General features: G+C 42.3%; 1 protein-coding gene across 1 annotated transcript in view; it reads right to left on the minus strand.

Annotated features, from left to right (window-relative positions):
* Nucleotides 1-27078, minus strand: part of CALCR (calcitonin receptor) — a 2001221-nt gene that overhangs the window by 747425 nt on the left and 1226718 nt on the right. Inside the window, exons 10-11 of the mRNA XM_078664409.1 lie at nt 17967-18027; nt 17803-17869 (exon numbers count right to left, since the gene is read on the minus strand). Coding sequence (XP_078520535.1) covers nt 17803-17869; nt 17967-18027 — 128 coding nt within the window. The remainder of the gene's footprint in view (nt 1-17802; nt 17870-17966; nt 18028-27078) is intronic.

The following is a 27078-nucleotide window of genomic DNA, read 5'->3' on the forward strand; positions in this document are numbered from 1 at the left end:
GACATGGACTTGTTACAGACTATGTCCCTATATAGTGCTTTAAAATCATTTTTTGTTGGGAACAAATTCCCTACTGGGTCCGCCCACAAATGGCTAAGCCCCATATCAAATAGTGTGCCCTTAAACTTTTGTAGACAGTTCATTTTGGAGGACAAGTTGGCTTCTCTAATATACTTTACTGCATTAGCATATGGTGCTAACACCCACCTTTAGGGGATTTACCTGTAAATCGAACAGCTCGGAATTTTAGGGCCTGGCAGCAACAGTGGGGGCTTGTTGATTCTTGGAGGCAAATGTACCCATGACATGTGTCTACTCATTTTACTCAGGACTACACAAAATTATTTTTCATCTGGGTGCCTTTTTAAGCTCTCCAACCGTCCATGGTGTGGTTCACAGTATTGAATATGTATGCCAAACTATTTCTGAACACAACGTTATATAATCAAGCTGCTAGTAATGCTTGTTTCCGTGAATATTACACTGATCTAAATGCTTCAGCGCCTAGGAAATAGAGGATTTTTTCTGAATAAGACAACTGCGGGTCCTCTGGCATGAGGATGCAGATGATTTGTGGCGGACGGGAATATAACTATACAAGAAATTAGAGCTGTCATGAAAAATATGGCACATGGTAAGGTTCCAGGAGCAGATAGCTTACCTGTTGAATTTTTGCATCATACAAGAATGAATTGGCTCCTAGATTGGTGGAAATGTATTCTACATCTTGAAAGACAGAACACCTGCCTGTCTCTATATGTGAGGTACTGGTCCATCCTCTTTTGAAACCTCGATGTCCCTCAATGGATGTTAGATCGAATAGTCCATTGTCTATGCTCAATGTAGATTATAAAATTCTAAGCAGTGTTCTGGTGAGCAGACTCTTACCTCATATGCCCTTTTTAATTCACACAGATCAAGCTGCCTTTATTCATGGGCTTAGACGGCGTATAATATTCAGAGGGTCATCTCAATCTTAAATGATGACTTCGTGGATAAGGAAAGGGCAGCCGTCATGGCAACAGACATTGAGAAGACATTTTAAATTTGGAGTTCTTATATTCTGTATTGACTCAATGACTCAAATGGGTTTGGGTGCAAGATGTATTCACTGGATCAAACTTCTCTATACAGGTTCTAAGGCACAGGTGCGTAATGGCAGAATGGTATCTGAACCCTATGATGTGGACGAGGGTCTAGACAATGGTGTCCAATGCCTCCCTCAATATTTTCTATCGCTATGGAGCCCTGGCCAGTTGTGCCCGTATCAGGAACTTTTATCGTGGGCAAACCCATTTTGCAGCATTATATACTGATGATATGCTGTTTATTCTCTGAGATGTTGGGATGAATTTGCCCGATAGTATAGACCTAATAAACTGCTTTGGTATAGTATCTGGGCTACATATCAATTGTCAAAAATCTCACTTGTTTCCTCTTTGGAGAGATGCAGTGCAGCCACTAAATTTACATGGGCTCAATTGGAGCACTACCTGCATTAAATATTAAGGTGTACAAATATATCATAGCCAGCAAGATTTATTAGATGGGATTATTGGAGCAGCTGTTAGAACGCTTAGAACTAGTATTCATTTTTGGATGAGCTTACCATTATCAGTGGCTAGCAGAATAGCTGTAGCTAAGATGGTGGGGCTACCAAGACTGCTCTATTTCTTCAACACGTTGCCGTTGGTGGTGTCTCGCCAATTAGTTAGGGAATTGGAATTGCTACTTCTGAAATTGTTTGCGGGAACAGGTAGGTGTAGAGTAACACTAACAAAACTACAGCGCTCTGTAAAGGAGGGAGGGTTGGCTGCTCCTGATCTTGAATCTTGTTATCAGTTGGCTCAACTGTAATGGTGAAATAGGTGGGTTTACTGTCAAACGAACCCTGGCAAGGATGCTATTGGCTCACTGCCTGATTTTCAGGACTAATTGAAAGTCTTCTTGCTACCTCAGTGAAGACTGCCAGCAATTTCTCAAGAGCAGCAAGTGATTCAGCAGTGCTGGCGACATTGCCTGTTTTTTCGGAACAATAAAGTTTATTTTATCAAAGAATTGACATGGAACTAAGGCGGACACTAATGACGTCATGACGCCAGTGTTTTAATGACTTATAAAGGCGCCACCGCTCCCAAACAAACACATTGACTGCCGAAAGGCGTGTGATGACGGCGAACAACAAAGAAATAAAAGGTAGTGATTCTGCAGTTAAAACCTATGTTGTAATGATTATCTATCAGTTTTTTTGGCTGAGGTTGTACTGAGCGTTTCATAAGTTTTAATCCTTGCAGATTGCGTCTGTATTAAACAAGGTTGCAAAGGACTGTGTACAAGAAAGCACGAATAAGGCAACCATTTAGGTATGGTACATTTGGCTTTGAGACATGGGCACTGGATTGTGACTTTGTACTGTACAGTAGTCAAGCCGTGTTTTCTATTTGTTTTAGTGGTGTTCCAAGAATCGCAACGCCTTGGGCTGTCTTCTTAGAATTTTCCAAATCATGCCAACTAGTGATACCTTTAAGATAAATGAATTGTGGGCTAATAACATGCCGTATGTTGCTTTGGAAATGGAATATGGATGGCTGAGGAATACTAAAGCTGTTTTCTGATTTCTTGATTTCAGTAATACTAACGTTGATGGAGTAGATGCAAGCTGTGGAGAACCATTCGTGCCCTCACAGAGAACTACCAAGGTAGTGATTGATTCTGCTTGAATAGAGGTGAATGTGAGTAAATGGAGGGTATAAATGTGTAACACACACTCTTTTGTTTTTATTTTCCCGCAGCTCATTTTCCAGGTCCTAAAGATAACCAGCAAACTAAGATTGGGTTTGAAATGCGTAGACCTTCTTTGTTGTGACCAAATAAGTATTGACAATAAATGAGAGGTGTCAGATTGATAAACAATGTACTATTAATTGAATTCTATGTTGCACATCCTGAACACCATACTGTTTGGCCAACATTCCCTGGTATAGTGTTATATCTCTTTTCAATTGTGTGATTTCTTTAAACGTTCCCTTGGTTTTTTTTCTTTTCTTTCTTTTTTTAGTTTTGAGGGAATTTCAGGGAGTTCAAATTAGGTGTATTTAGTAAAATGTATAGAGCAAATGATTGTATTGTGAAATTGTAAATACTGTGTCGTCTTTGTATGGTCCGTCTATTGTTTGAAGTCTTTTTGTAATGATTCATCAATGAATATATTTGAAAAATTGAATTGAATATAAAAGAAATAAAAAATATTGACTAACTAAAAAAAAATGTCAATTCCCTGTGAGTAAGGCTAAACAAATAGAGAGAGCAAGGGTTTCTAGGGGCGCGACCTGTCCCCAAATGTAATATGAAGAATCAATATGGACTAGCCCACTATGTGTAATATTCTCGGTCACTTGTGACTCTGGCCTTGTGGCTGGACTCAATTAGACTTGTTAATAAACCCCTCACACATCAACCTAGTTGGTGTCATGCTTCATCATCGGGGTCCAACCAGGCAGCCGAAAGCCGCCTGGTTGTGCTTCCACGCCTGACTACAGCGGAGCGGGTGCCGTGCAACAGTGTGATGTGGATGAAGGTGAATGTTAAAATATACCTCTGGGAATCCTTACCTAATATTTTATTCTTGGCGGCCCAGGGTATTAGTTAAAAATATGTGGTGCAACTACTAATAGAAAGATTATTGCTATGAGTTGCCTATGGGCAACTCATAGCAGTAATCTTTCTATATTTTTAACTAATACCCTGGGCCGCCAAGAATAAAATATTAGGTAACATATTTTGTCTCTTCATCTTTACCTGAATGATTTATATGATAGCCTCTACTCCACAGTTTTTCACTCCGTATTGAATCTATCAGACTATTTCTTTGAGGTTTGATCCTGTCTTTGGTTTGGTGCCTCACAGTTGTAAGGGATATATGTAACTATGGTCTCTGTTTTAATTGATGACATTTTATCAGTTGATGATTAAATAATTTTTCATTCTATAATCGGGTTTATCTAATTGATTAAAACATCAAGGGAGTCATATTAAGTTTGGTGTTTCGACCATCATGTGCCTGTGGAGGTTAAGCACTGCCTGCACCCATCCGTTGAGGTTTTCTGCTGGGCTGGATAAAGCAGCTCCATGGCAAAATCGTTCCACCTCCTGTAGTATAGGTGTCAGGTTACATTCAGGGTTCCGTACATACAGTAAGGTGTCGTATACATACACAGATATTAATAGTGTGTACTGGGGAAACCGAAAGCCTCGATGGCTATGATATTCTCTCAGGGCACAGGCTAGTGGCTCTGCTGTTAAGGTATACAAAAGAAGGGAAAGCAGGGGCATCCCTGTCTAATGCCTCTGGTAATATGTATGGAGGTAGAGAGCAGACCGTTCACATGTATCCACGCCGGGGTTCTGCATATAATACTTTAACAAGTTTAATGAACACCTCTCCTACCCCAACTGATCTAAGCATTGCCAGCAAAAAACTCCAACTCTACCGAAACCAAAGCCTTTTCGGCATCCAAGATTACTGCTGCAGCCCTACCTGATGAGTCAAGGTGTGCAGAATATCGTGCGTAGATTGCTAGTAAGTGAAAGGGCCGGCACAAATCCTGATAATCAGGGGCGACTACCAAGGGGAGTAGGGGGGCGGGCCTGTTTGCTAACACCTTTGTGTACAATTTCGTGTCTGTGTTCAATAGAGATAATGGTTTGTACGATGAACATTGCTCTGCAGGTTTACCTGGCTTTAGCAATGTGATTATTGTAGTTTCTCTCATAGTGGGAGGCAAGACACCGTCTTTAGCCATTTCTTCAAAAAGGTTTACCAGATGTGGCATTAGTTGGTCTTGGTAGGTCTTGTAAAAGGCAACTGTGAGACCACCTGAGCCAGGGGCCTCCTGGTTGGGCATGTCCTTTAGTGCAGCAATGATCTCAGTTGGGCACCGTAGAGGCAGCAGTCTTTCTATATGAGCATCAGCTAACCAGCTCATTTTGATATATGCTAGATATTCTGCTCATTCCTCTGAGCTTAAAGGAAGAAATTTATAAAGATCTGTGTAATATTAGCAGAATCTGTCCACTATTTTTGAAGCATCATGTATCAACCCTCCATTGTCATCTCTTATTTTTATTACCTCATTTGCGCCCTTTGCCGGTCGCGTAGTGCAGCCAGCGTGGCACTAGGCCTTTTGCCTTGCGCGTATACCCTAGCAGTCGTGTATTTACCCAGGTGAGTCACTTTAGTCAATGCTACTTCATTGTATTCATCTATCTTTTCCCTGATTATGGATAGCATCTCTGTTGACGAGGCTTTCAGTGATCCTTTCTGTAACTCAGCTAAATCAGCTTCCAATTTGTGTAACCTAACCCTAATGGAACAAAGCACCCCAGAGTGTTTGGATATGACCGCCCCACGAATATAAACCTTAAATGCTTCCCAGGTAGTGGCCATCTTGGGGACACCACCAATGTTGCTATTAAAGTAATGATCTATCTCCTGTGAGAGATCTACTCTAAATGCTGAAAACGCCACACAGACACCCTGGGCATTATCTCATCTATTTTTATATGCAACCTGACAGGGGGTATACAACCTTTACCACGCAACTTTTACCACGACCTACCTTTACCACGCAACTTTTACAACGCAGGACCCTTTACCACGCATACCATTACAACACTGGTATTTACAACGCAGGTACCTTTACAACGCATACCATTACAACGTAAGTATTGGTAAGTATATAATTTTATTTAAAATATTTTAGGTTTGGGTTTTGGGTAAATGGGTATTTTTAGGGTTCAGGGTCAGTTTTCAGTTTTTGGGTAAATGGGTATTTTTAGGGTTTAGGGTCAGTTTTCAGTTTTTGGGTAAAGGGGTATTTTTAGGGTTCAGGGTCAGTTTTCAGTTTTTGGGTGCAGGGGTATTTTTAGGGGTCAGGGTCAGTTTTCAGTTTTTGGGGTACAGGGGTATTTTTAGGGTTCAGGGTCAGTTTTCAGTTTTTGGGGTGCAGGGGTATTTTTAGGGTTCAGGGTCCGTTTTCAGTTTTTGGGGTACAGGGGTATTTTTAGGGTTCAGGGTCAGTTTTCAGTTTTTGGGGTGCAGGGGTATTTTTAGGGTTCAGGGTCAGTTTTCAGTTTTTGGGGTACAGGGGTATTTTTAGGGTTCAGGGTCAGTTTTCAGTTTTTGGGGTACAGGGGTATTTTTAGGGTTCAGGGTCAGTTTTCAGTTTTTGGGGTGCAGGGGTATTTTTAGGGTTCAGGGTCAGTTTTCAGTTTTTGGGGTACAGGGGTATTTTTAGGGTTCAGGGCTGGGTTTGGGTTTTGGGGTTCAGGGGTATTTTTAGGTTTTAGGGCTGGGTTTGGGTTTTGGGGTACAGGGGTATTTTTAACATATATATTTAAAAATTAATAAATAAATATTAATATAAATAATTAAAATATTAAATATTAAAATAATAATTTATTAATTTAAAAAAATATTATTAATAATTAAATTATTTTACCATATTATTTACTTACCTATAATTACGTTGTAATGGTATGCGTTGTAATAGTACCTGCGTTGTAAATACCAGCGTTGTAATGGTCTGCGTGGTAAAGGATCCTGCGTTGTAAAAAATGCGTGGTAATGGTCTGCGTGGTAAAAGACCGCGTGGTAACGTCATATATCCTGACAGGGGAGTAAACTGAGTATGTGTGCGCTAAATGCTCACATTCTACTATGTATGGGACCAGGTCTTGTGTGGCATACCAGTACTCAATGAACGTGTTTATGTCATGCTGAGGAGTAGTGAGTGCGATAGTGGCATACATCTACTAAGCCGTCTGCCTCCACTATTGCAGCTATGGCCTTAGCTGCTGATGAGAGTTGCCGTGTTGGACCTCTTGACCTGTTTAGTTCAGAGATTGTACACAGTTAAATCGCCGCCCCAAAGTGTAGGAATCATTGTATAGGTAGCAATATCATTATGTAGTGCTTGATAAAATTGGGGGTCATCATAATTAGGTCCGTATACCCCCACCAGATGCACATTGAAGGTATCTTTGCGACTGTGTGCTACTATGTATCTACCCCACGGTCATTATCTAATGCCTATAGTTTAATGTTGGAGCCGTGTCTCACCCACATCAGTACTCTTCATGGGTGCAATGCGAATTCAGCTGCCACACATACCAGTTCCATTCTTCTCTGCGTTAGAAAGCCCGTGTGAGGTGGTGTTCCTGCCTTATCGCTACGTCTATTACGTATTTTTCACAGATCAATCAGGCCTCTAACCTTCCATGTTAAAAAATTCAGCGAAGTCCCCTGCGACTGGAGCGGTGAATACTGTTGGTATTCCCACTCTTACTATGTTAATACTCTCTCTATTCCTTTGCTGCTTATCAAGTCTTTCTTAATCATATCAACAGGGCTACTTCTACCACACAATTGCATAACTGATATGCCCCCCTCCCCCGTCATGTCTCCCAAACTGTATATATTGCACCTCCATACTCTATCCTGGATGAAAGGTCATCCTGTGCTCGTACTCTTAAGTGCTCCCTCCAATTGACGTCAATATGCATTAGACTTTTTGCAGTAGATAGACTATAATGCCGCCATTGGCATGTGAGTATGCATTTAACAATACAGTCCACCAGCTACCTGATGGCTATCAGTACCAATGGCACTTGTATCAATAACAAAATAAATAGCTGCCATTCCATCATTCCTGCTGATCCAGTGCGCTGGCTAAGATAATCTGCTTCATTGGTCTTTAGTGTCTGTCTGCTGTGCTTAGCCTTAGTGAGGTTTTTGAGAGCCTGCTGCAGGTTGCTAGGAACCTAATATATCCTGTATTTGCTATCTAGTGTGACCTTTAGGTGAGCCGAGTAGAGCATTGCATATCTCATTATTAGTTTGCACAGTTTTCGCTTCATAGGGGCAAATTTCAGTCTCACCTCTTGTTCTTTTGGAGTAAAGCCCGGATAAAAGGATATCTTGGCGCTCTCATAGCAAAGCGACTGTAGATCACTTGCTTTCCCCAGAGCTGCATCTCTGTCCCTGTAATTTTGTATTCTGTCTATGAGTGGGCGCAGGGGTGCCCCAGGAAGTGGTGTAGACACCAGGGAACGTTGTGCCCGCCCCACAATTAATATTGCTGAAAAAGTGTCCCAACCCAGTAGGCTTAGTACCTTTTCCACAAACATTTCCATATTGCCTGGCTTGTGGATTCCGGCAGGCCTATGGTGCGTAAATTGTTACCCCTAGAACCTGCTCCCAAGTCTTCAGCTTTGAACTGCAGTACGTCCAGTAGTTTGCCAATTTGCTTCTGAGCATCTGTGGTTCCCACTTGTTGGTCCTCAGAATCTGAAACTCTGCTCTCCACCATTTCAATTCTTTCTGCATGTTTATCTAGGCGTTCTGTCATGCGATCCATACTGTAAGAGAGTGAGTGGATTTTCCCATCAATGTTGGAGAGGCTCTGTTCCATCATTTCCAATATTTTGCTGGTCACCCCCCAGCTCAGACCCCAAGGCACCTTGCCCTTCCGACTCAGTCTCTACATATTCATCTCTAGTCCTGGCAGATTTACATTGCTGAAATTGCAGTTTTGACTGCGTCTTATGAAGCTTCCCCATCTTTTCTCTTTAGTAATTCGGAACGTTCGTGGCCTGAAACAGCGTTCGGAACACCACCTTCAGCACCTATCCTAGGGAGCAGTACTTGTCAGTTTTTGGATCTACACTGGAGGCATAGGGCGGGTGATCAGCAGAAAGGCAGACCGTTGCCCGAGTCGACCCCAGTATTAGTCACACCAGTACCCCGGCTGCAAGCCCTGCGAATCTCCTCAACCACTGTTGCTGCTGGTATTTAGGATCTGACATGAACCAGAGAGGGGAAGTCACAGTCCGTCGTGCAGTTCAGCCCGGCTAACAGAATTAGCCCACAATAGATGCCCACTTGCCAAAAGTCCGTCCCCCTCCTTGTACTCGTCTGCAGTCACACTGGGGGGGGGGGACCCAGTTCGCGGGCCGATCTTTATGCAGGTGTCGGGCGTGGGGGCACCACGACTTGTATGCCAGTAGGCCCTTCTGGGGCACTGGGCAGCAGTGAACGTGGATCGCCCACTCACTGTCAGCGAGTCCCCTTACCACCACAACACAGAAGCGGAAGCCATCAGATCTCCACTGTCCCTTCTAGGTGCACATGCATTTTTGGGCAGGAATGCCACAGCATGGCCAGCAGCACCACGTCACACCCAGGCAATTGACGTCATGGCCGCCACCCAGCTGCCAAGACCAGAGCGGCCACTAGCACCTCTGTCTTCGCTTCGGGGCAACCAGTTCTCACGCCGGATTGATGTGTGCCTGGGTCTGGCACCGCCCATGATTGGATCAGTTATGCACAACCCTTAGCAAGGCCGCAGAGTCGCTCAATCAGCTTCAACTCGTACTTCTGCTTCTTGCATGCCTTATGCCTGCAAGGGTATCTTTCTACTTCTGTTGCATAGCGCAAGCCAGTACACCTCCTTTGAGTATCGATCATTAACGGATGACGAGGATTCCTGTAGGATTAGTGTGACGGTTTACAGGGCTCGCTTACTGTGCGGCCATCTTGAGGCCAGGCAAGCTCCGCCCACCACCAGTAGCCTTTAGATTCCAGGCCTTTGGTATATACCACTTTACAGGGACTTGTAAGTAAACTAAATATGCCAATCGGGTATATATCAATGTCACCATGTTTTAGTGGAGAAGCACATGCATGTTAGCACTGGTTAGTAATGGTAAAGTGCTCAGAGTCCTAAAGCTAACAAAAAGAAGGTCAGAGAAATAGGAGGAGAAAGGCAACAAGATTGGGGTGACACTTCAGAGAGGGCATTTTCCAACATCACCCATCCAGGCTATTTTACTATACGGGGTGTTCACCCTAGCTTGTCACAGGCAGAGGTCATACAATACCTGGAAGGTCACATATGCCTAAGACCCTTTATCACTTTGTTGATCTCTTCACCTGCTGCACCACTGCTTGACCCAAAATTGTGCATCTCAATAGCATCTCCTTTGCAGTATGCTCAAATCATCAGGACTAGGCCTGCACCTGTGTCAGATTCTCACAGATAAAACCACTCCAGGACCAAAGGACCACAGGTCATGGCCCAGACGTTGGTCTCATCCTTCCTCTATATGGGGTCCTAACCACCACTTCAGTCCAGTCCGGAGAGCAAAGCCCATCATTTCATGCTTTTATGATTCCTCATAAAATACACCATGAAGGTTGCATGGATCATTCACACCAGTACCTTCCCACACCGCCATTCTTGCATATCCATGGGTAACGCAAAGGCAGGGGGCATGCACATCTCCCAATGAGATTTCTCCACAGTGGCTGCTAGATGAACCTCTGCCTGCACAGTTGAGGATGTTGTATTTTCAATCCAGACAAAAGAGCCACGTGAGAATGGAACCATCTAGGTGTCCTGCATGCACAATCCCTCCATATTATAGAACATATGAATTACATCATCACATACTGGATAAACCATATAGTCTGCTAACATGGGTCTCCAACATCACTCACCCCTAAGGTACACCACAAGAAAGTAAACCAAATCATATTAAACAGACCACGTAGCGCACTACTAACATAGTTCAAGTGTGCAATGTAATTAGCATTCATGGCACTTGCAACAACACTTTCCACCAAGGTATGCTATACAAAGACACCAAATAAGATACATTAACTAACATACGTCCAGAATATTGCCATAATAAACATATGCATACACTTTCAGTAAAGCCCTCCAGCAACACTTCTCAGGCTCCTAAACCATACACCCACATCATGTAAATTAGACCATTACCTAGCCAATGTAACCTAATACACAGCCATATTATGATATTTACACAATATATATATATTGAACTGAATCAGAAGTCACAGACATGCATAGTAGATTGCCTGGAATAGCTCAACAGCTCTACCAGGCATATACAAATAGCTCTAAAGCAACACAATACAACACTGCATGACAACACAACATCAGAACATATGATATCGCAATACACCATGACATGAAAACATGTTTCAAAATAAGAAGACGAAACATTGTAATGTAATGTAACATAACAACATAAAACAACATATTATAACAGCACAAAACATCAAAACATAATCTGATCTAATATCAGAACATAATATATCACAACACAGCAAAACTACTTAACATAATATACTAAGCTGAAGTAGTTTGTGGTAACTCCTGGAAATCCCAAACACAAGAACCACAATAACACTAAACCAGACTTTCTCATACCTCACACCAAGACCGCACAATCTTTTAACTACCTGAAAATCCCAGAGCAAATACCAACCTGTTATTGTTCCTTCCTTTCCCATCTATACAAGAGTTTGAGTACCACTTAAGCTCCTCTCTGCATCAGGTATTATTAGTAAAATTCCCATTAATTTCAGTGACTCATTTGGTAACATACTACCGCAATTTCAAAGTAATTGTTGATCAGATCATGTACTTACTCTGGACCCCAAGTTGAAACAATGCTCTTTTACTATGAAGGTGGTGATTCACCCCCCCTTTTTGTTATTATTGTGCTTGTTATGCATGCACTTGAGTTGGATGATGTCCAACAGGTTTGGATGAGAAGTTGTCTGCTTCTGGGGATATGGAGTTGGGTTTCTTTTATTAGGTTTTGGGTTTTAGGTACAGTTATCCCTGTCTGCTCTTTTAGGATAGCATTAGAAAAATTAAGTGTCACTGTCATGTGGGCTACAGTGAACACCTTCTCTGGCTATTCTACATGGCGACCTTCGTGAAATATAATTTTATATCCTGCAATGTCCAGGGTCTAAACAGCATGTCTAAAAGGTATAACCTGTATGCTTATCTTAAGAGATGGGAAATTCAATTCAAATAGTCTTTATTCGATATTTCCAATAAAAAAAGACACATATACAAACATACAATATCATAAAATAGGATAAAATGTTTTAAAAGAAAAATAGTCATAAAATTGGAGTTTCCTTAAGGATTTCATTAAAAAGAGGTTTCCCACTAAACATACGATTCTGGATAATAACATTTGATAATGATAAAAAGGGAAAATGGTGTATTAGATTAATATCCATAGCACAAGAAGGAATTACATTTAAAACACCACATATTAAAAAACAGGTTATCCATGGGAATACATAAGACATAGAAGACATCACACCAATATATAGACCAATTAGTTAGTGCAAAATATAGACTGCAGTAGCATCCAAACTGTTCCTTCTAAGGGCCCATGACCAGCTCAAGAATTTCGCCATAGCTATGGCTATGTCTTCCTGTGTGTCTGTTTTCAAAATACGCAGTGCTGTTTGGCAAGATTTTGTGCCAAGATTTGAACAGATCGGCTGAGCCATTTATGTCAGGGGCCCTTATAAGCTGGGCACACAAACAGTACATGTGATATAGACTCTTCCATAGATAAGCACATGGGGCATTTGGTGTTTGTGGCATCGCGCCATTTTGCCGGAAAAGATTTTAGGGGGAGGGTACCCACTCTAAATTGGTATGGTTTCCTGTCGCCAGGACTCGCGATAAAATCCCAATAAGCCTCTGGCCTAAATTTGTACTTATGCTCTAAAAAGATGCCTGTCAGGGAGGCGCTACTCACCAATGACATGGACTTGTTACAGACTATGTCCCTATATAGTGCTTTAAAATAATTTTTTGTTGGGAACAAATTCCCTACTGGGTCCGCCCACAAATGGCTAAGCCCCATATCAAATAGTGTGCCCTTAAACTTTTGTAGACAGTTCATTTTGGAGGACAAGTTGGCTTCTCTAATATACTTTACTGCATTAGCATATGGTGCTAACACCCACCTTTAGGGGATTTACCTGTAAATCGAACAGCTCGGAATTTTAGGGCCTGGCAGCAACAGTGGGGGCTTGTTGATTCTTGGAGGCAAATGTACCCATGACATGTGTCTACTCATTTTACTCAGGACTACACAAAATTATTTTTCATCTGGGTGCCTTTTTAAGCTCTCCAACCGTCCATGGTGTGGTTCACAGTATTGAATATGTATGCCAAACTATTTCTGAACACAACGTTATATAATCAAGCTGCTAGTAATGCTTGTTTCCGTGAATATTACACTGATCTAAATGCTTCAGCGCCTAGGAAATAGAGGATTTTTTCTGAATAAGACAACTGCGGGTCCTCTGGCATGAGGATGCAGATGATTTGTGGCGGACGGGAATATAACTATACAAGAAATTAGAGCTGTCATGAAAAATATGGCACATGGTAAGGTTCCAGGAGCAGATAGCTTACCTGTTGAATTTTTGCATCATACAAGAATGAATTGGCTCCTAGATTGGTGGAAATGTATTCTACATCTTGAAAGACAGAACACCTGCCTGTCTCTATATGTGAGGTACTGGTCCATCCTCTTTTGAAACCTCGATGTCCCTCAATGGATGTTAGATCGAATAGTCCATTGTCTATGCTCAATGTAGATTATAAAATTCTAAGCAGTGTTCTGGTGAGCAGACTCTTACCTCATATGCCCTTTTTAATTCACACAGATCAAGCTGCCTTTATTCATGGGCTTAGACGGCGTATAATATTCAGAGGGTCATCTCAATCTTAAATGATGACTTCGTGGATAAGGAAAGGGCAGCCGTCATGGCAACAGACATTGAGAAGACATTTTAAATTTGGAGTTCTTATATTCTGTATTGACTCAATGACTCAAATGGGTTTGGGTGCAAGATGTATTCACTGGATCAAACTTCTCTATACAGGTTCTAAGGCACAGGTGCGTAATGGCAGAATGGTATCTGAACCCTATGATGTGGACGAGGGTCTAGACAATGGTGTCCAATGCCTCCCTCAATATTTTCTATCGCTATGGAGCCCTGGCCAGTTGTGCCCGTATCAGGAACTTTTATCGTGGGCAAACCCATTTTGCAGCATTATATACTGATGATATGCTGTTTATTCTCTGAGATGTTGGGATGAATTTGCCCGATAGTATAGACCTAATAAACTGCTTTGGTATAGTATCTGGGCTACATATCAATTGTCAAAAATCTCACTTGTTTCCTCTTTGGAGAGATGCAGTGCAGCCACTAAATTTACATGGGCTCAATTGGAGCACTACCTGCATTAAATATTAAGGTGTACAAATATATCATAGCCAGCAAGATTTATTAGATGGGATTATTGGAGCAGCTGTTAGAACGCTTAGAACTAGTATTCATTTTTGGATGAGCTTACCATTATCAGTGGCTAGCAGAATAGCTGTAGCTAAGATGGTGGGGCTACCAAGACTGCTCTATTTCTTCAACACGTTGCCGTTGGTGGTGTCTCGCCAATTAGTTAGGGAATTGGAATTGCTACTTCTGAAATTGTTTGCGGGAACAGGTAGGTGTAGAGTAACACTAACAAAACTACAGCGCTCTGTAAAGGAGGGAGGGTTGGCTGCTCCTGATCTTGAATCTTATTATCAGTTGGCTCAACTGTAATGGTGAAATAGGTGGGTTTACTGTCAAACGAACCCTGGCAAGGATGCTATTGGCTCACTGCCTGATTTTCAGGACTAATTGAAAGTCTTCTTGCTACCTCAGTGAAGACTGCCAGCAATTTCTCAAGAGCAGCAAGTGATTCAGCAGTGCTGGGGACATTGCCTGTTTTTTCGGAACAATAAAGTTTATTTTATCAAAGAATTGACATGGAACTAAGGCGGACACTAATGACGTCATGACGCCAGTGTTTTAATGACTTATAAAGGCGCCACCGCTCCCAAACAAACACATTGACTGCCGAAAGGCGTGTGATGACGGCGAACAACAAAGAAATAAAAGGTAGTGATTCTGCAGTTAAAACCTATGTTGTAATGATTATCTATCAGTTTTTTTGGCTGAGGTTGTACTGAGCGTTTCATAAGTTTTAATCCTTGCAGATTGCGTCTGTATTAAACAAGGTTGCAAAGGACTGTGTACAAGAAAGCACGAATAAGGCAACCATTTAGGTATGGTACATTTGGCTTTGAGACATGGGCACTGGATTGTGACTTTGTACTGTACAGTAGTCAAGCCGTGTTTTCTATTTGTTTTAGTGGTGTTCCAAGAATCGCAACGCCTTGGGCTGTCTTCTTAGAATTTTCCAAATCATGCCAACTAGTGATACCTTTAAGATAAATGAATTGTGGGCTAATAACATGCCGTATGTTGCTTTGGAAATGGAATATGGATGGCTGAGGAATACTAAAGCTGTTTTCTGATTTCTTGATTTCAGTAATACTAACGTTGATGGAGTAGATGCAAGCTGTGGAGCACCATTCGTGCCCTCACAGAGAACTACCAAGGTAGTGATTGATTCTGCTTGAATAGAGGTGAATGTGAGTAAATGGAGGGTATAAATGTGTAACACACACTCTTTTGTTTTTATTTTCCCGCAGCTCATTTTCCAGGTCCTAAAGATAACCAGCAAACTAAGATTGGGTTTGAAATGCGTAGACCTTCTTTGTTGTGACCAAATAAGTATTGACAATAAATGAGAGGTGTCAGATTGATAAACAATGTACTATTAATTGAATTCTATGTTGCACATCCTGAACACCATACTGTTTGGCCAACATTCCCTGGTATAGTGTTATATCTCTTTTCAATTGTGTGATTTCTTTAAACGTTCCCTTGGTTTTTTTTCTTTTCTTTCTTTTTTTAGTTTTGAGGGAATTTCAGGGAGTTCAAATTAGGTGTATTTAGTAAAATGTATAGAGCAAATGATTGTATTGTGAAATTGTAAATACTGTGTCGTCTTTGTATGGTCCGTCTATTGTTTGAAGTCTTTTTGTAATGATTCATCAATGAATATATTTGAAAAATTGAATTGAATATAAAAGAAATAAAAAATATTGACTAACTAAAAAAAAATGTCAATTCCCTGTGAGTAAGGCTAAACAAATAGAGAGAGCAAGGGTTTCTAGGGGCGCGACCTGTCCCCAAATGTAATATGAAGAATCAATATGGACTAGCCCACTATGTGTAATATTCTCGGTCACTTGTGACTCTGGCCTTGTGGCTGGACTCAATTAGACTTGTTAATAAACCCCTCACACATCAACCTAGTTGGTGTCATGCTTCATCATCGGGGTCCAACCAGGCAGCCGAAAGCCGCCTGGTTGTGCTTTCACGCCTGACTACAGCGGAGCGGGTGCCGTGCAACAGTGTGATGTGGATGAAGGTGAATGTTAAAATATACCTCTGGGAATCCTTACCTAATATTTTATTCTTGGCGGCCCAGGGTATTAGTTAAAAATATGTGGTGCAACTACTAATAGAAAGATTATTGCTATGAGTTGCCTATGGGCAACTCATAGCAGTAATCTTTCTATATTTTTAACTAATACCCTGGGCCGCCAAGAATAAAATATTAGGTAACATATTTTGTCTCTTCATCTTTACCTGAATGATTTATATGATAGCCTCTACTCCACAGTTTTTCACTCCGTATTGAATCTATCAGACTATTTCTTTGAGGTTTGATCCTGTCTTTGGTTTGGTGCCTCACAGTTGTAAGGGATATATGTAACTATGGTCTCTGTTTTAATTGATGACATTTTATCAGTTGATGATTAAATAATTTTTCATTCTATAATCGGGTTTATCTAATTGATTAAAACATCAAGGGAGTCATATTAAGTTTGGTGTTTCGACCATCATGTGCCTGTGGAGGTTAAGCACTGCCTGCACCCATCCGTTGAGGTTTTCTGCTGGGCTGGATAAAGCAGCTCCATGGCAAGAGCCACTCTAGCACAAAAACGAGCGATGATCAACCACACCGCCATACTTGTGTTTTCCTGAAATGACGGTCCATCTTTGAAAAAAAAAAAAAATAAGCCCACCACGAACTGGGATATTTCTCCCAGCTCGGGGGGGCATGACTGGGTCTTTTGTCTCCACCGGAAATAGCAGAATGGGCACTGGCAGGAAGGGCACTGGAAAGGGCACCACATAAGGCAAACCTTCCCTATTTAGCTATACAGGTAGGTCCAATGGTTTTCCCAACAGCAGAGCTGGCAGCAGTCCAGTCAATGTCACAATAGCTTACCCCAACCTCTAAACTAGGAGAGGAAAATGGGATTGGGCAGATAGGACATCCTCAAGAAATAGGGAATGTCCTGTTACCTCACTTCTCTAAATATCTTACATCTGTAGTCGCTTATCACATGGACATCTTAAGAAATTTGGGGGCCCTGGGCAAAACTTATTTTGGGATCCCTGTTCAGAACAGCTTTGAATTTATTATCTAATTTCAGCTCTTTAATGCCCTCGTTGGCCAGGTTAATGGCAGTGCGTAGGACACTGGTCCAAATTCTAAATATGTTTGCATCTAATATTCAGGGATAGTGAAGTGTGTTTTCAATATTGTAACACAGCAGCTCACAAATATTACTGCAAATATTCTCTGTGGCTCATCCAATTTCTCATGTGTGAGGTCCTGTTTTGTTCTAGAAGAATTTTTTTTATGGATTTTCCATGAAACATAAACACATTTCTCTGCAAAATGTCTGTAATAGCCTCTCACACATCACCCACATTAAAAATAAATTAAAGCAGAATGGTATTTAAAACAATCTGTTTAAAAGTACTCAAGGTCATCAGGGCAAGACTCTACAGAACAGAAGTTGCTCTATAAGGGGCCCCCCTGAAAGGCAGGGGTCCCTGGGCCAGAACCCACTTTGTGTATGCCTTAAAACACTCTGCTTATCCACACATTTCACAAACAAAAAAACATGCATGCTTACCAATAATGCGGCCATAATGGGACCATGTACTACGTAGAGCAAGTGTGTCTCTACGCTCATCCAACAGCTGAAAGAAGAACACAACATAAAGGGGTGGTAAACTCACTTGGTTAAGAAAAACTTGGTGACATTCATGTTTCAGAAAATGTCAGGGTAGCACTTACTTGTCATCAAAATACTTTGTTCTTGCAACTGCATGGATGGACGCTGGCACTAGCGGGAAACCTGAAAAGATTCAAATGAATAAGTCAGATACAAAGTCTTTTGCCAGTCACTCCACTTTGCGGCACAAAAAAAGGACTGGCCTTCAAATGCTTCCAGTAATGTTTATGATCTGCTTATCAAATCATGCAGCCAATGCCCCCTATAAATAGCTGATGACCTCTACTATCAATTTAGTAAATGTATCATGGAAACCGACAGTATGTTCCATTTATTGTATTTATTACCCTACAGCCTAGGGTGGTCGGACTCTTCCAGCACAGCTGGGTTATTACATTTTCGTTGTCGAATTTAAGTTCACCGCTATTATGATTTATTGAGTCTCATTTCGCCCGTATGTAATTTTTAGGACACCATCACCCAGTGAACAAAAACTCCACAAAATGTGCATTGCAGATATGAAAGGCGTTGTATGCAGGAGGCATTGCTTTCTCTCAGACGCTTGAACATTACGAGAACACGAGACAGTTTTATAAGCCGAACTTTCGTCGTGTAAAGGATTCAATTTTAAATATGACTGCAAAGTGAAATGTTCATTGACATTTCAGTCTATCTGAAAGTTAATGCATTCCAGTATGCACCGTGTGGTCCCGACCGCACTTAGATTTCAGCCCAGTATCTCGCTGGAAGTGGCGTCTCCCGTCTCTGTGGAGTAAAACAGATTCATCCCACATCTTCCTCCATTTGCAGTGTAGGTGAGAGAGCCTAAAACGACGAAATGAACCCTATAAAGATATTTCAAGAACAGCAGGGTAGGCGGTGGGACATGGGCGCAAGCGCAAAGAAGAACATGCCCCCAGCTCCTGTTTGAATTAGAAAATGCAGCAATATTCAGGGTTCAGGTAGCTCCTCAGACCTCTGAGCCATGGTGTCGCTGCACCAGCTGCACCAATCAAAGGTACGCACATGTTCAATAAAGGTGTTCTGGCTCTCAGACACCCACTGAGGATACAAAATGCAAAAGGTGCCTTATAAATGGCTGAACGGGAGTCAAAAAAGCCAATCAGAATTTAGTGGCAACGTTTTCCGAGATCTTTCCTGCTCAGTTTGAGCAACTGGGCAAAGATTATTGCCACTACAGTCATAAAATGCATGATTTTGCCTGTTCCTCCTCCATAAAGGTTGGCATAATTATGGCTCCCAGACGCTGTAGCGCCCCTCTCCCACCTCATGCTCCTGGCAGCTGGCGCCCTTTGGACGGGTCATCACTGCAGGTGGTTGGCATGTTCCGCACAGGAAGTGGGGCCGGGGAAAGAGCATGGGAGGGGTCCCAGGCAGTGCTTAATTTGTAAAAAATGAAGTGCAGGTGCTGAAAATTTTGCCAAGGAGGCCACAGCTCACTTCTTCCTCCGGTGACCCCACTTTCAACACTCTCACTGCCTCAGTCTCTATCTTCTAACCTTGATCTGTTCTCTGTCCCCTAGGTCTGTGCTCTAAGAGTCTATCCTCTCACCTCTCATTGTTTTCTATCATCTTAGTCATGCCTGGTGTGTTACCTTATTCCCTGTATTTCTGATTTGCCCTCTATTTATTCTAGCCCTGCCCTTTTTCCTCTTCACTTGTATCCATGCTGTGCTCTCTTTCACCTCAATCTTGGCTCTTTACTATCACTCTTCTAGCAGTGATTAGCTGTGTCTCCGTTTTATCATATGTCTGCTTTTTTTCCTCTGTCCTGTCCTCTACGTCCTTTCATTCTATCTTCTCTCTTCTTAATGCTCTCTTCTTCACGTCATGGCTGCTTTCTCTTTGTATCTGATTTGCTCTCCTTTTCTTCTACTTAGCTCAGTCTTATCTATCTCCTCTCCTGTTGTTTCTTTCTCCTCTTTCTCTTTCAACTATAACACTGCTGCTGCCTGTGACCCCTGTCGTCAGCCTGTACATGTCCCTGCTATTTTGAACTCTGCGTTCTCCTGTTGTCATTCCTAAAGAAGTGGAAGATGGCGTGTTTTACTTTCTTACCTACACAGAGTGTAAAAACAAAATGTACACCAAATGAAAATGCTTTTTTGCATATATTAATCAGTGCGGTATTTATGGTTTATTGCGGAACAGACGGCTGCTCGAGCACAGCAGGTGATGTCACTGCTAGTGCTGCCTGTAATTAGTAGGTCCAGGGATGTCAACGGCATCGGCATCTACTGCTCAGCTTGCTGTGACCCTGCCTGCTACGGCACAGGCATTGTCCCCAGCCATAATGCTGCCAATGCCAGTAAGTATGGCTGTGGTGCCTACTGGACTCACACACGCTCACCAATTACCATGCTGGGGTGCAGAGCACAGAATCTACAGGTGACGCCATGATGCAGAATAGTTGTGTTGGGCCACAGGCACATCAAGCACGTTGAGGATAACAGCAATGCAGGGCTGCAGGATATGCTACTCTGGCTACGCAGCAAGTGGAAAGTGCACTCTTACTTTCGTATATTCTTCCTCAAGAGCCCTCACTCCCAAGTTCCAAATGCACTCTCGCAGCTTCCTTGCCTCAACTCCCTTATGTGCCAGCCCCCAGCTACAATTATCAAATGGGAGGCTTAGGCTCAGGCAATGGCAGGGTGCAGCAGACTCTGGAAATAGAATGCAAGCCATAGTTTGTTGATGACTTCTTGGATTTGTGGTCAGTGTGATGACATCGTCACTAACGTGGCGATACATAATCATGACTGCCTGGACAGGCGTATGCTGGCCTGTCAATGAACATTTACCAGCCAGTCACCATGCAATGTATGTTATTCTTTTTATTTTGAATTTGAACAATTAATATTTAGACCACCACCTGCAGGGTCAGAAATTGTAGCCCTGGCCCTGTGAAAGAAGTGCCAGTGCAGAGCACCTGAAAGCACCTGCTCAAATTAAGCACTGGTCCCAGGCTTGAACACTGTGACAGGCCTTAGACAACGGGGTCAGTGATGAAAGTGACAAGACAAGGGAGGCAAGAATGAACAGCTGGAGAAGAAAGAACTGACCAATTCTAATGTGTTGCTATGACACCTCACAAGGTGGGGGTTGCTTGCATGTTTGGGTAGTGAACCGTGTTGTAACACTGAAGAGCCGTTGCGGAAAATGAGAATGAAGTAAAAATGATTATGGTGACCACAGCTGACAGCGTTTAAGACATATATATGGTTTGTTTGTATAAAGGGAAGTTGTCAAAAGCCAGAGTACTGTGGATGATGCAAACTAATACAGGAGAGATGGTGGATAAACAGTGTGAATACCCCTCAATCTATGGTTTGGAAGAAACAAGGGATTTACTGGAGATTTCTCTGATGTATTCATAAGGATCTCAATAGAACAACCCCTATTTATCGTTCTGTGTACATAGCTAGTGGTGAGTGCGGTGGACAACAGGTGTAACTTGTCTTTCTAGTGTAATCGTGGCTTTTATCAGTGTAATGAAAGGAAGATAAGAGAGTGAATCAAGAGTGAGCTATGCAGGTGGGTGGCATTCTTAGACCGAATCAGGAGACATCCAGAGGGGATTTTGGTCTCGAATAGATTTATTTATTTATTTATAATATTAAGTGATGTGGATGTGATGTGAGTTAAGGTGCAGGAACAGTTCAGGCATTAGGGTGGATCATGGGTGGTGTATAAAGTGTATTTGTGGATTGGTATGGTGTGGTATGTGGACAAGGTCAGGAGGTTGTTGAGCTTTGAGAGGCCCCAGCCTATGTGGAAGAGGGCGGTGGAATATTCATGGCTGGAATGTGTGTGTGCGCGCGCAGTGTGCATCATGAATAGCGGGGCAATATTTTCAGTGTGTACAGGCTACAATGGTGCACCTTTTTTCTCCAAAACGCATTCCGAGAGTTCAAAGGCATGCATAGGCACGGATTACTCAGAATACAGTTATACATGCGCAGGGGAGATGTGGGGCCACTATTACCTCATGGCGCAGTGCTCCATATATAGGTGTCAAGCATCCTGAGTAGGAGCTGGGGTACATTTTTCCTGATGTGCAGCAAATTACTGACAGCTAGAAGTCCAGCCCTCAATGAGGAGGAACTACAGCAGCAAAAAAGTCAGGCAGCTTTGTCCGCCTTCTCAAAAGGCAAGGCTTCCTGATTTTGCCCGAATTCCCAGGAAAACATTAGAATTCACACAATCGTAGCTCAGAGTACTGTGTACAACAGGGAATGAGTGGCATACAAAGTGTGATCTCTGAATGACGAAAGCGTAAGCAATGCACAGTCTGTATTTGCATGTTGCTAAGACATTTCTCTTGATTAACACAACAGACTATTGTGTACATTGCAAATGAAACTTGCAGTTGTTTGTAGACTCACATATGTTAAGTAATATGGCACTGAGAGTTTATTAATTTGAATGATTAGACACCACTTAAAGTTTTGCATTTGAAGATATGCAATTAATTCTATGTGTAGTTCTAAAATGTGAATAATAACTAAAAAAGTTATTATCAATTATGCAAGCCGCTGTGCAGCAAAGGGTACTTACTGGTGTTTTGTCTATAGTGTCTGTAGTGCTTGTTTACATTAAATCACATTTTTGGCATAGGGTGTTATGTTATATATTATGCCATGTCATGTCACGTTATGTTATACCAGCATCGGTAAAGCTTCATAGTTCTGTAGATAAACATATAACTGGGCACATTTTCAATATGCCCATAGATATAAACTAAAATAATGTCAAGAGAAGGATCGTTACTGATTAAAAGAGTAAGGGCCAGATGTAGGTAGCCCAATACCGGTCGGAAACGGCCGAAAATACCGATTTTCGGCCATTTCCGACCGGTATTGGGCTATGGAGATGTAGGGGCTCAAAAAACATACAGATTCGGTAATTTTACCGAATCGGTAATTTTACCGAATCAGTACAATTACAGAATCGATAAATTTACTGATTCTGTAAATTTTACCGATTCGGTAAATTTAGCAATCGGTAAAATTACCGAATCTGTATTTTCAGATGTAGGTAGCACTTTGAACAGTGCTTCAGGCCTTTCAGGATTCGGTATTTTGCATGGTAAATAACGAATTCTTGTGTACATGCACATCTGTGCACGTACACCTGTGCCATGTGGCACACAGACATGCCCTAAGGGCATGTCTGTGTGCCACATGGCGCACAAGCCAGTTACAGGGGTGCAACAGGGTGTCAAAGTGACACCCTGTCCCCCTTTGCAATTCGGTATTTTTACCGATTCAGTAAATACCGATTCGGTATTTGCTATTGAATCCTATGGGCTTCAAGGCCCATAGGATTCAATAGCAAATACTGATTCGGTATTTACCGAATCGGTAAATACCGAATCGGTAATTTACCGATTCTGTAAATTTTAACGATACGGTAAATTTACCAATCGGTAAAATTACCGAATCTGTATTTTCAGATGTAGGTAGCACTTTGAACAGTGCTTTAGGCCTTTCAGGATTCGGTATTTACCATGTAATACAATTGCATGGTAAATAACGAATTCTTGTGTACATGCGCATCTGTGCATGCACACCTGTGCCATGTGGCACACAGACATGCCCTGAGGGCATGTCTGTGTGCCACATGGCGCACAAGCCAGTTACAGGGGTGCAAAAGGGTGTCAAAGTGACACCCTGTCCCCCTTTGCAATTCGGTATTTTTACAGATTCGGTAAATACCGATTCGGTATTTGCTATTGAATCCTATGGGTTTCAAGGCCCATAGGATTCAATAGCAAATACCGAATCTTACCGATTCGGTAAAAAATACCGAATTATTACCTATATCTTATTTACCGATTCATAAATACCGAATCGGTAAAATTCGGTATTTATGAATCGGTAAATGAGATTTACCTACATCTGGCCCAAGGTGTTTAACGCTTTCCTACTCTGTAGCAGATATTGCTCTACTCACAGTGTGGAGAGTGAAATTCATTCTTTGGACGCAGCAAGAGATAACTCATTCACCGATTAAGTCCTGGTTTTGGTAACAGACAAAGAGCACGGCGGATCAGAACTGCTTTGTGAGTAACCATATCAAGCACTTGTTGGGCAAGATAGTGAGACTATTAAGACTGGACTGTTTCTGTAACCTTCATTGCAGTAGACCAAGAACTTCATTTAACGTAGGTTTAGGCTGAAGTTGCAAAAGGTACGATTCATCGGCTCATCGTATTCTGCAAGTGGTAGCTCATTTTTTAATGCATCACATTATGTGAAATGAGTTAATACACTATTTTATTTTGTGGTTTTGTTAAGCACTGAGTTAATCTGACAGGAAACTCAGAGTACCCTGATTGAAGGACATCTCCATGTCATTTAACACAGATATGATGTACAAAAGAAAGCTGATCATTGGTTAGTATTATGGCATGGATCACCTGAACCATTTATCCTCCAAAGGTGAAACAATGTTACCTATTGAGTAGGTGTTAGAAATGGAGGTCTCTCGTTGGCAATGGTTTGCACCTTTGTCCAAGTAAGGACCCTTGATTCTAGTCAGGATAAGGTAGTTACGCTCGTACACACCCCCTCCTCACCCCCATTGGTAGCTTGGCACGATTAGACTGGCTTATCCCAGAGGCAGTGTTTAAAGAATGTGTGCACACATACAGTAATACAGTGAAAACACTACAAATCGACATTACACCTGTTTAGAAAAATAAGTAATCTTTATCTAAACCAAACAAGACCAATATGAAAAAAATACCGCATACAGTTATCAATATATGACCTTTAAAGGGTAAAAACGGATCTGTCCATGTGACACTTTCAACACAAAGTACCTTTGATGCACCAAAATCATAAGCAAAAATAGCCTCTGGGAAGGTGATGCGCTGGTTCCTTACTCACAGGGAAGGTGATGCATTGGTTCCTTGCTCCAGGGGAGATGATGCATTGGTTCCTTACTGCCAAGCAGGGGAGATGATGCATCAGTTCCTTACTAAAGAGGAGGTGATGACTTGGTTTCTTACTGTGCAGGGAGGTGATGCATTGGTGTCTTACTTTGGCCGCAGTATTGCTGTGGACTTGGCACACCGGTGTGATGCGTAGGGATTCGTGAGGCGTCGGCTCTCAATAGTGTGGCAGCAATGGTTTTATGGCAATCTCTCCAGCCGCGATCATCTGATGCGTCTATTCTTGCAGTCGCGCAGCAGGGCAGGTGTTGCAGGTGGTGCATGATCTCGGACTTCAGAGATCGGTGCACGAGCCTCAGCATGAGGCGATTTTTCAAGCCGCGGGCAGGCACTGCATCAGTTTATTCAGCGGCAGGGCAGCGATGCATGGAAATTCTTGTGGATGGTGTTGTTGCGTCAGAAACAGGTGCGGATGCGTCACACTTCTTTAGTTGCATCTCTTTTCTCAGCTCCCAGCAGCAGGAGCTTCAGAGGCCCAAAACCGGAACAGGCACCTCTTGGCAGGTCAGAAGTCCCAACAAGGGAGTTCAGGGGAGCTGCTGGTGAAGTCTTTGTGTCCATGAAAATTCAGAACAGGAAGCAAGCTCTACTTCAAGCCCTTGGAGATCTTCTTCAAGCAGGAAACACAGCACACAGCAACATCTTTGTCCTCTCCTTGTCAGAAACAGCCACTGCATGCCAACCCAAGACAGCACACAGCAAAGGGGCAGTACTTCTCCTTCAGCTTTCCCAGCTTCTCTCCTTGGCAGACGTTCCTCTTGAGTCCAGAAGTATTCTAAAGTTCTGTGGTCTGGTCCCCAATATTTATACTCAATTTATCTGTGTTCTCTTGTGGCAGAGAAGCTCTGTGCTCAGTCACAACCAATTCTGTCCTACCTGGTCCAGCTTCCCAGCAGAAGGTGAAGACAGCATTATGTAAGGCAGACCGGGCCTATTCAGGTTCAAGGAAATCTCCCCCCCCCCTACTCTAAATGCAGCACAGGTCTATCAGCCCAGTCCTAACTCATCCAGGAAAGGCAGGACCCAACTCAACTCCCCTGTGGCTGTAGGAGAGAATGCACATCCTCAGGCACACAGGATGGCTAAGCAAGAAAATACCCACTTTCTAAAAGTGGTATTTCAACCACATAATATAAAAATTATCTTTACTAAAAGATGCATTTTTACATTCTGATTTCAGGCATATTAAACTCCATCTTTCCATCTTGTCCTAATGGGAAGTTGTACTTATACAATGATATAAATATACTCCCATTCTATCCTGTGGGACTGATAGCCTTTCCATAGTCAAAAACAAAATACACTGTATTTCACTATCAGGACATGTCCTACACACCCGTGCTGGTCCGACCTTTCACATACACTGCACCCTGCCCACAGGGGTACCCTGGGCATACCTTAGGGGTGACTCACATGTAATAAAAGGGAAGGTTAGGGCCTGGCAAATGGGTGCACTTGCCAGGTCAACATGGCAGTTAATGTGTGCACACACTGTAGTGGCAGGTCTGAGACACCTTTGAAAGACCCACTAGCAGCATTTGATTTACAGCCCCTCGGCACACACAGTGCACTGTACTAGGGTCTTAGCAGTAAATCAAATAAGTCAATCATGGAAACATCAATCCATAAACACAATTTCCATTAAGAGCATATGCACTTTAGCACTGATCAGTAGTGGTAAAGTGCACAGAGTCATAACACCAACAAAAACTGGTCAGAAAGAGGAGCCCTAAAAGCAAATATTCTGGGGATAAACCTGATGAAAGAAGCAAGTCTAACAGTAGAAGTATAGTATTCCCCAACCGTTTAAGGTGGTGATCATCAATGAACTGATGAGTAGGGACACCCCGGGTTTGACTGCTTAATTGGTCCAGTACCTTGGCTGACTGAATGATTAATGTGCCTGACATATTGATATTGTTCTACACACAAGTGGCCCACACACCGTGCAGATTTCCAGTGCAGGATGCCTTTCTTATGAGCACTGTATGATAAAGTATTGGATGGGACAAAGCAAAGGGCTCGGTGCTGGGAGTGCTTGAACACTGTTGATAATGCAAGGAAGAAGAACTGGAACAAAGCAGTTTCCTGAAAATGAAGGAGTTACAGTGTTGGGGATGATTTGGACAGTGGGGTTTAGGCCCTGTCAAAGGCATATGCTTAGGCTGGGTCTTTTCCAGGTGACATCAACTGTC

This window comes from Lissotriton helveticus, chromosome 10, assembly GCF_964261635.1.
Source record: "Lissotriton helveticus chromosome 10, aLisHel1.1, whole genome shotgun sequence".
Lineage (NCBI taxonomy): Eukaryota > Metazoa > Chordata > Amphibia > Caudata > Salamandridae > Lissotriton > Lissotriton helveticus.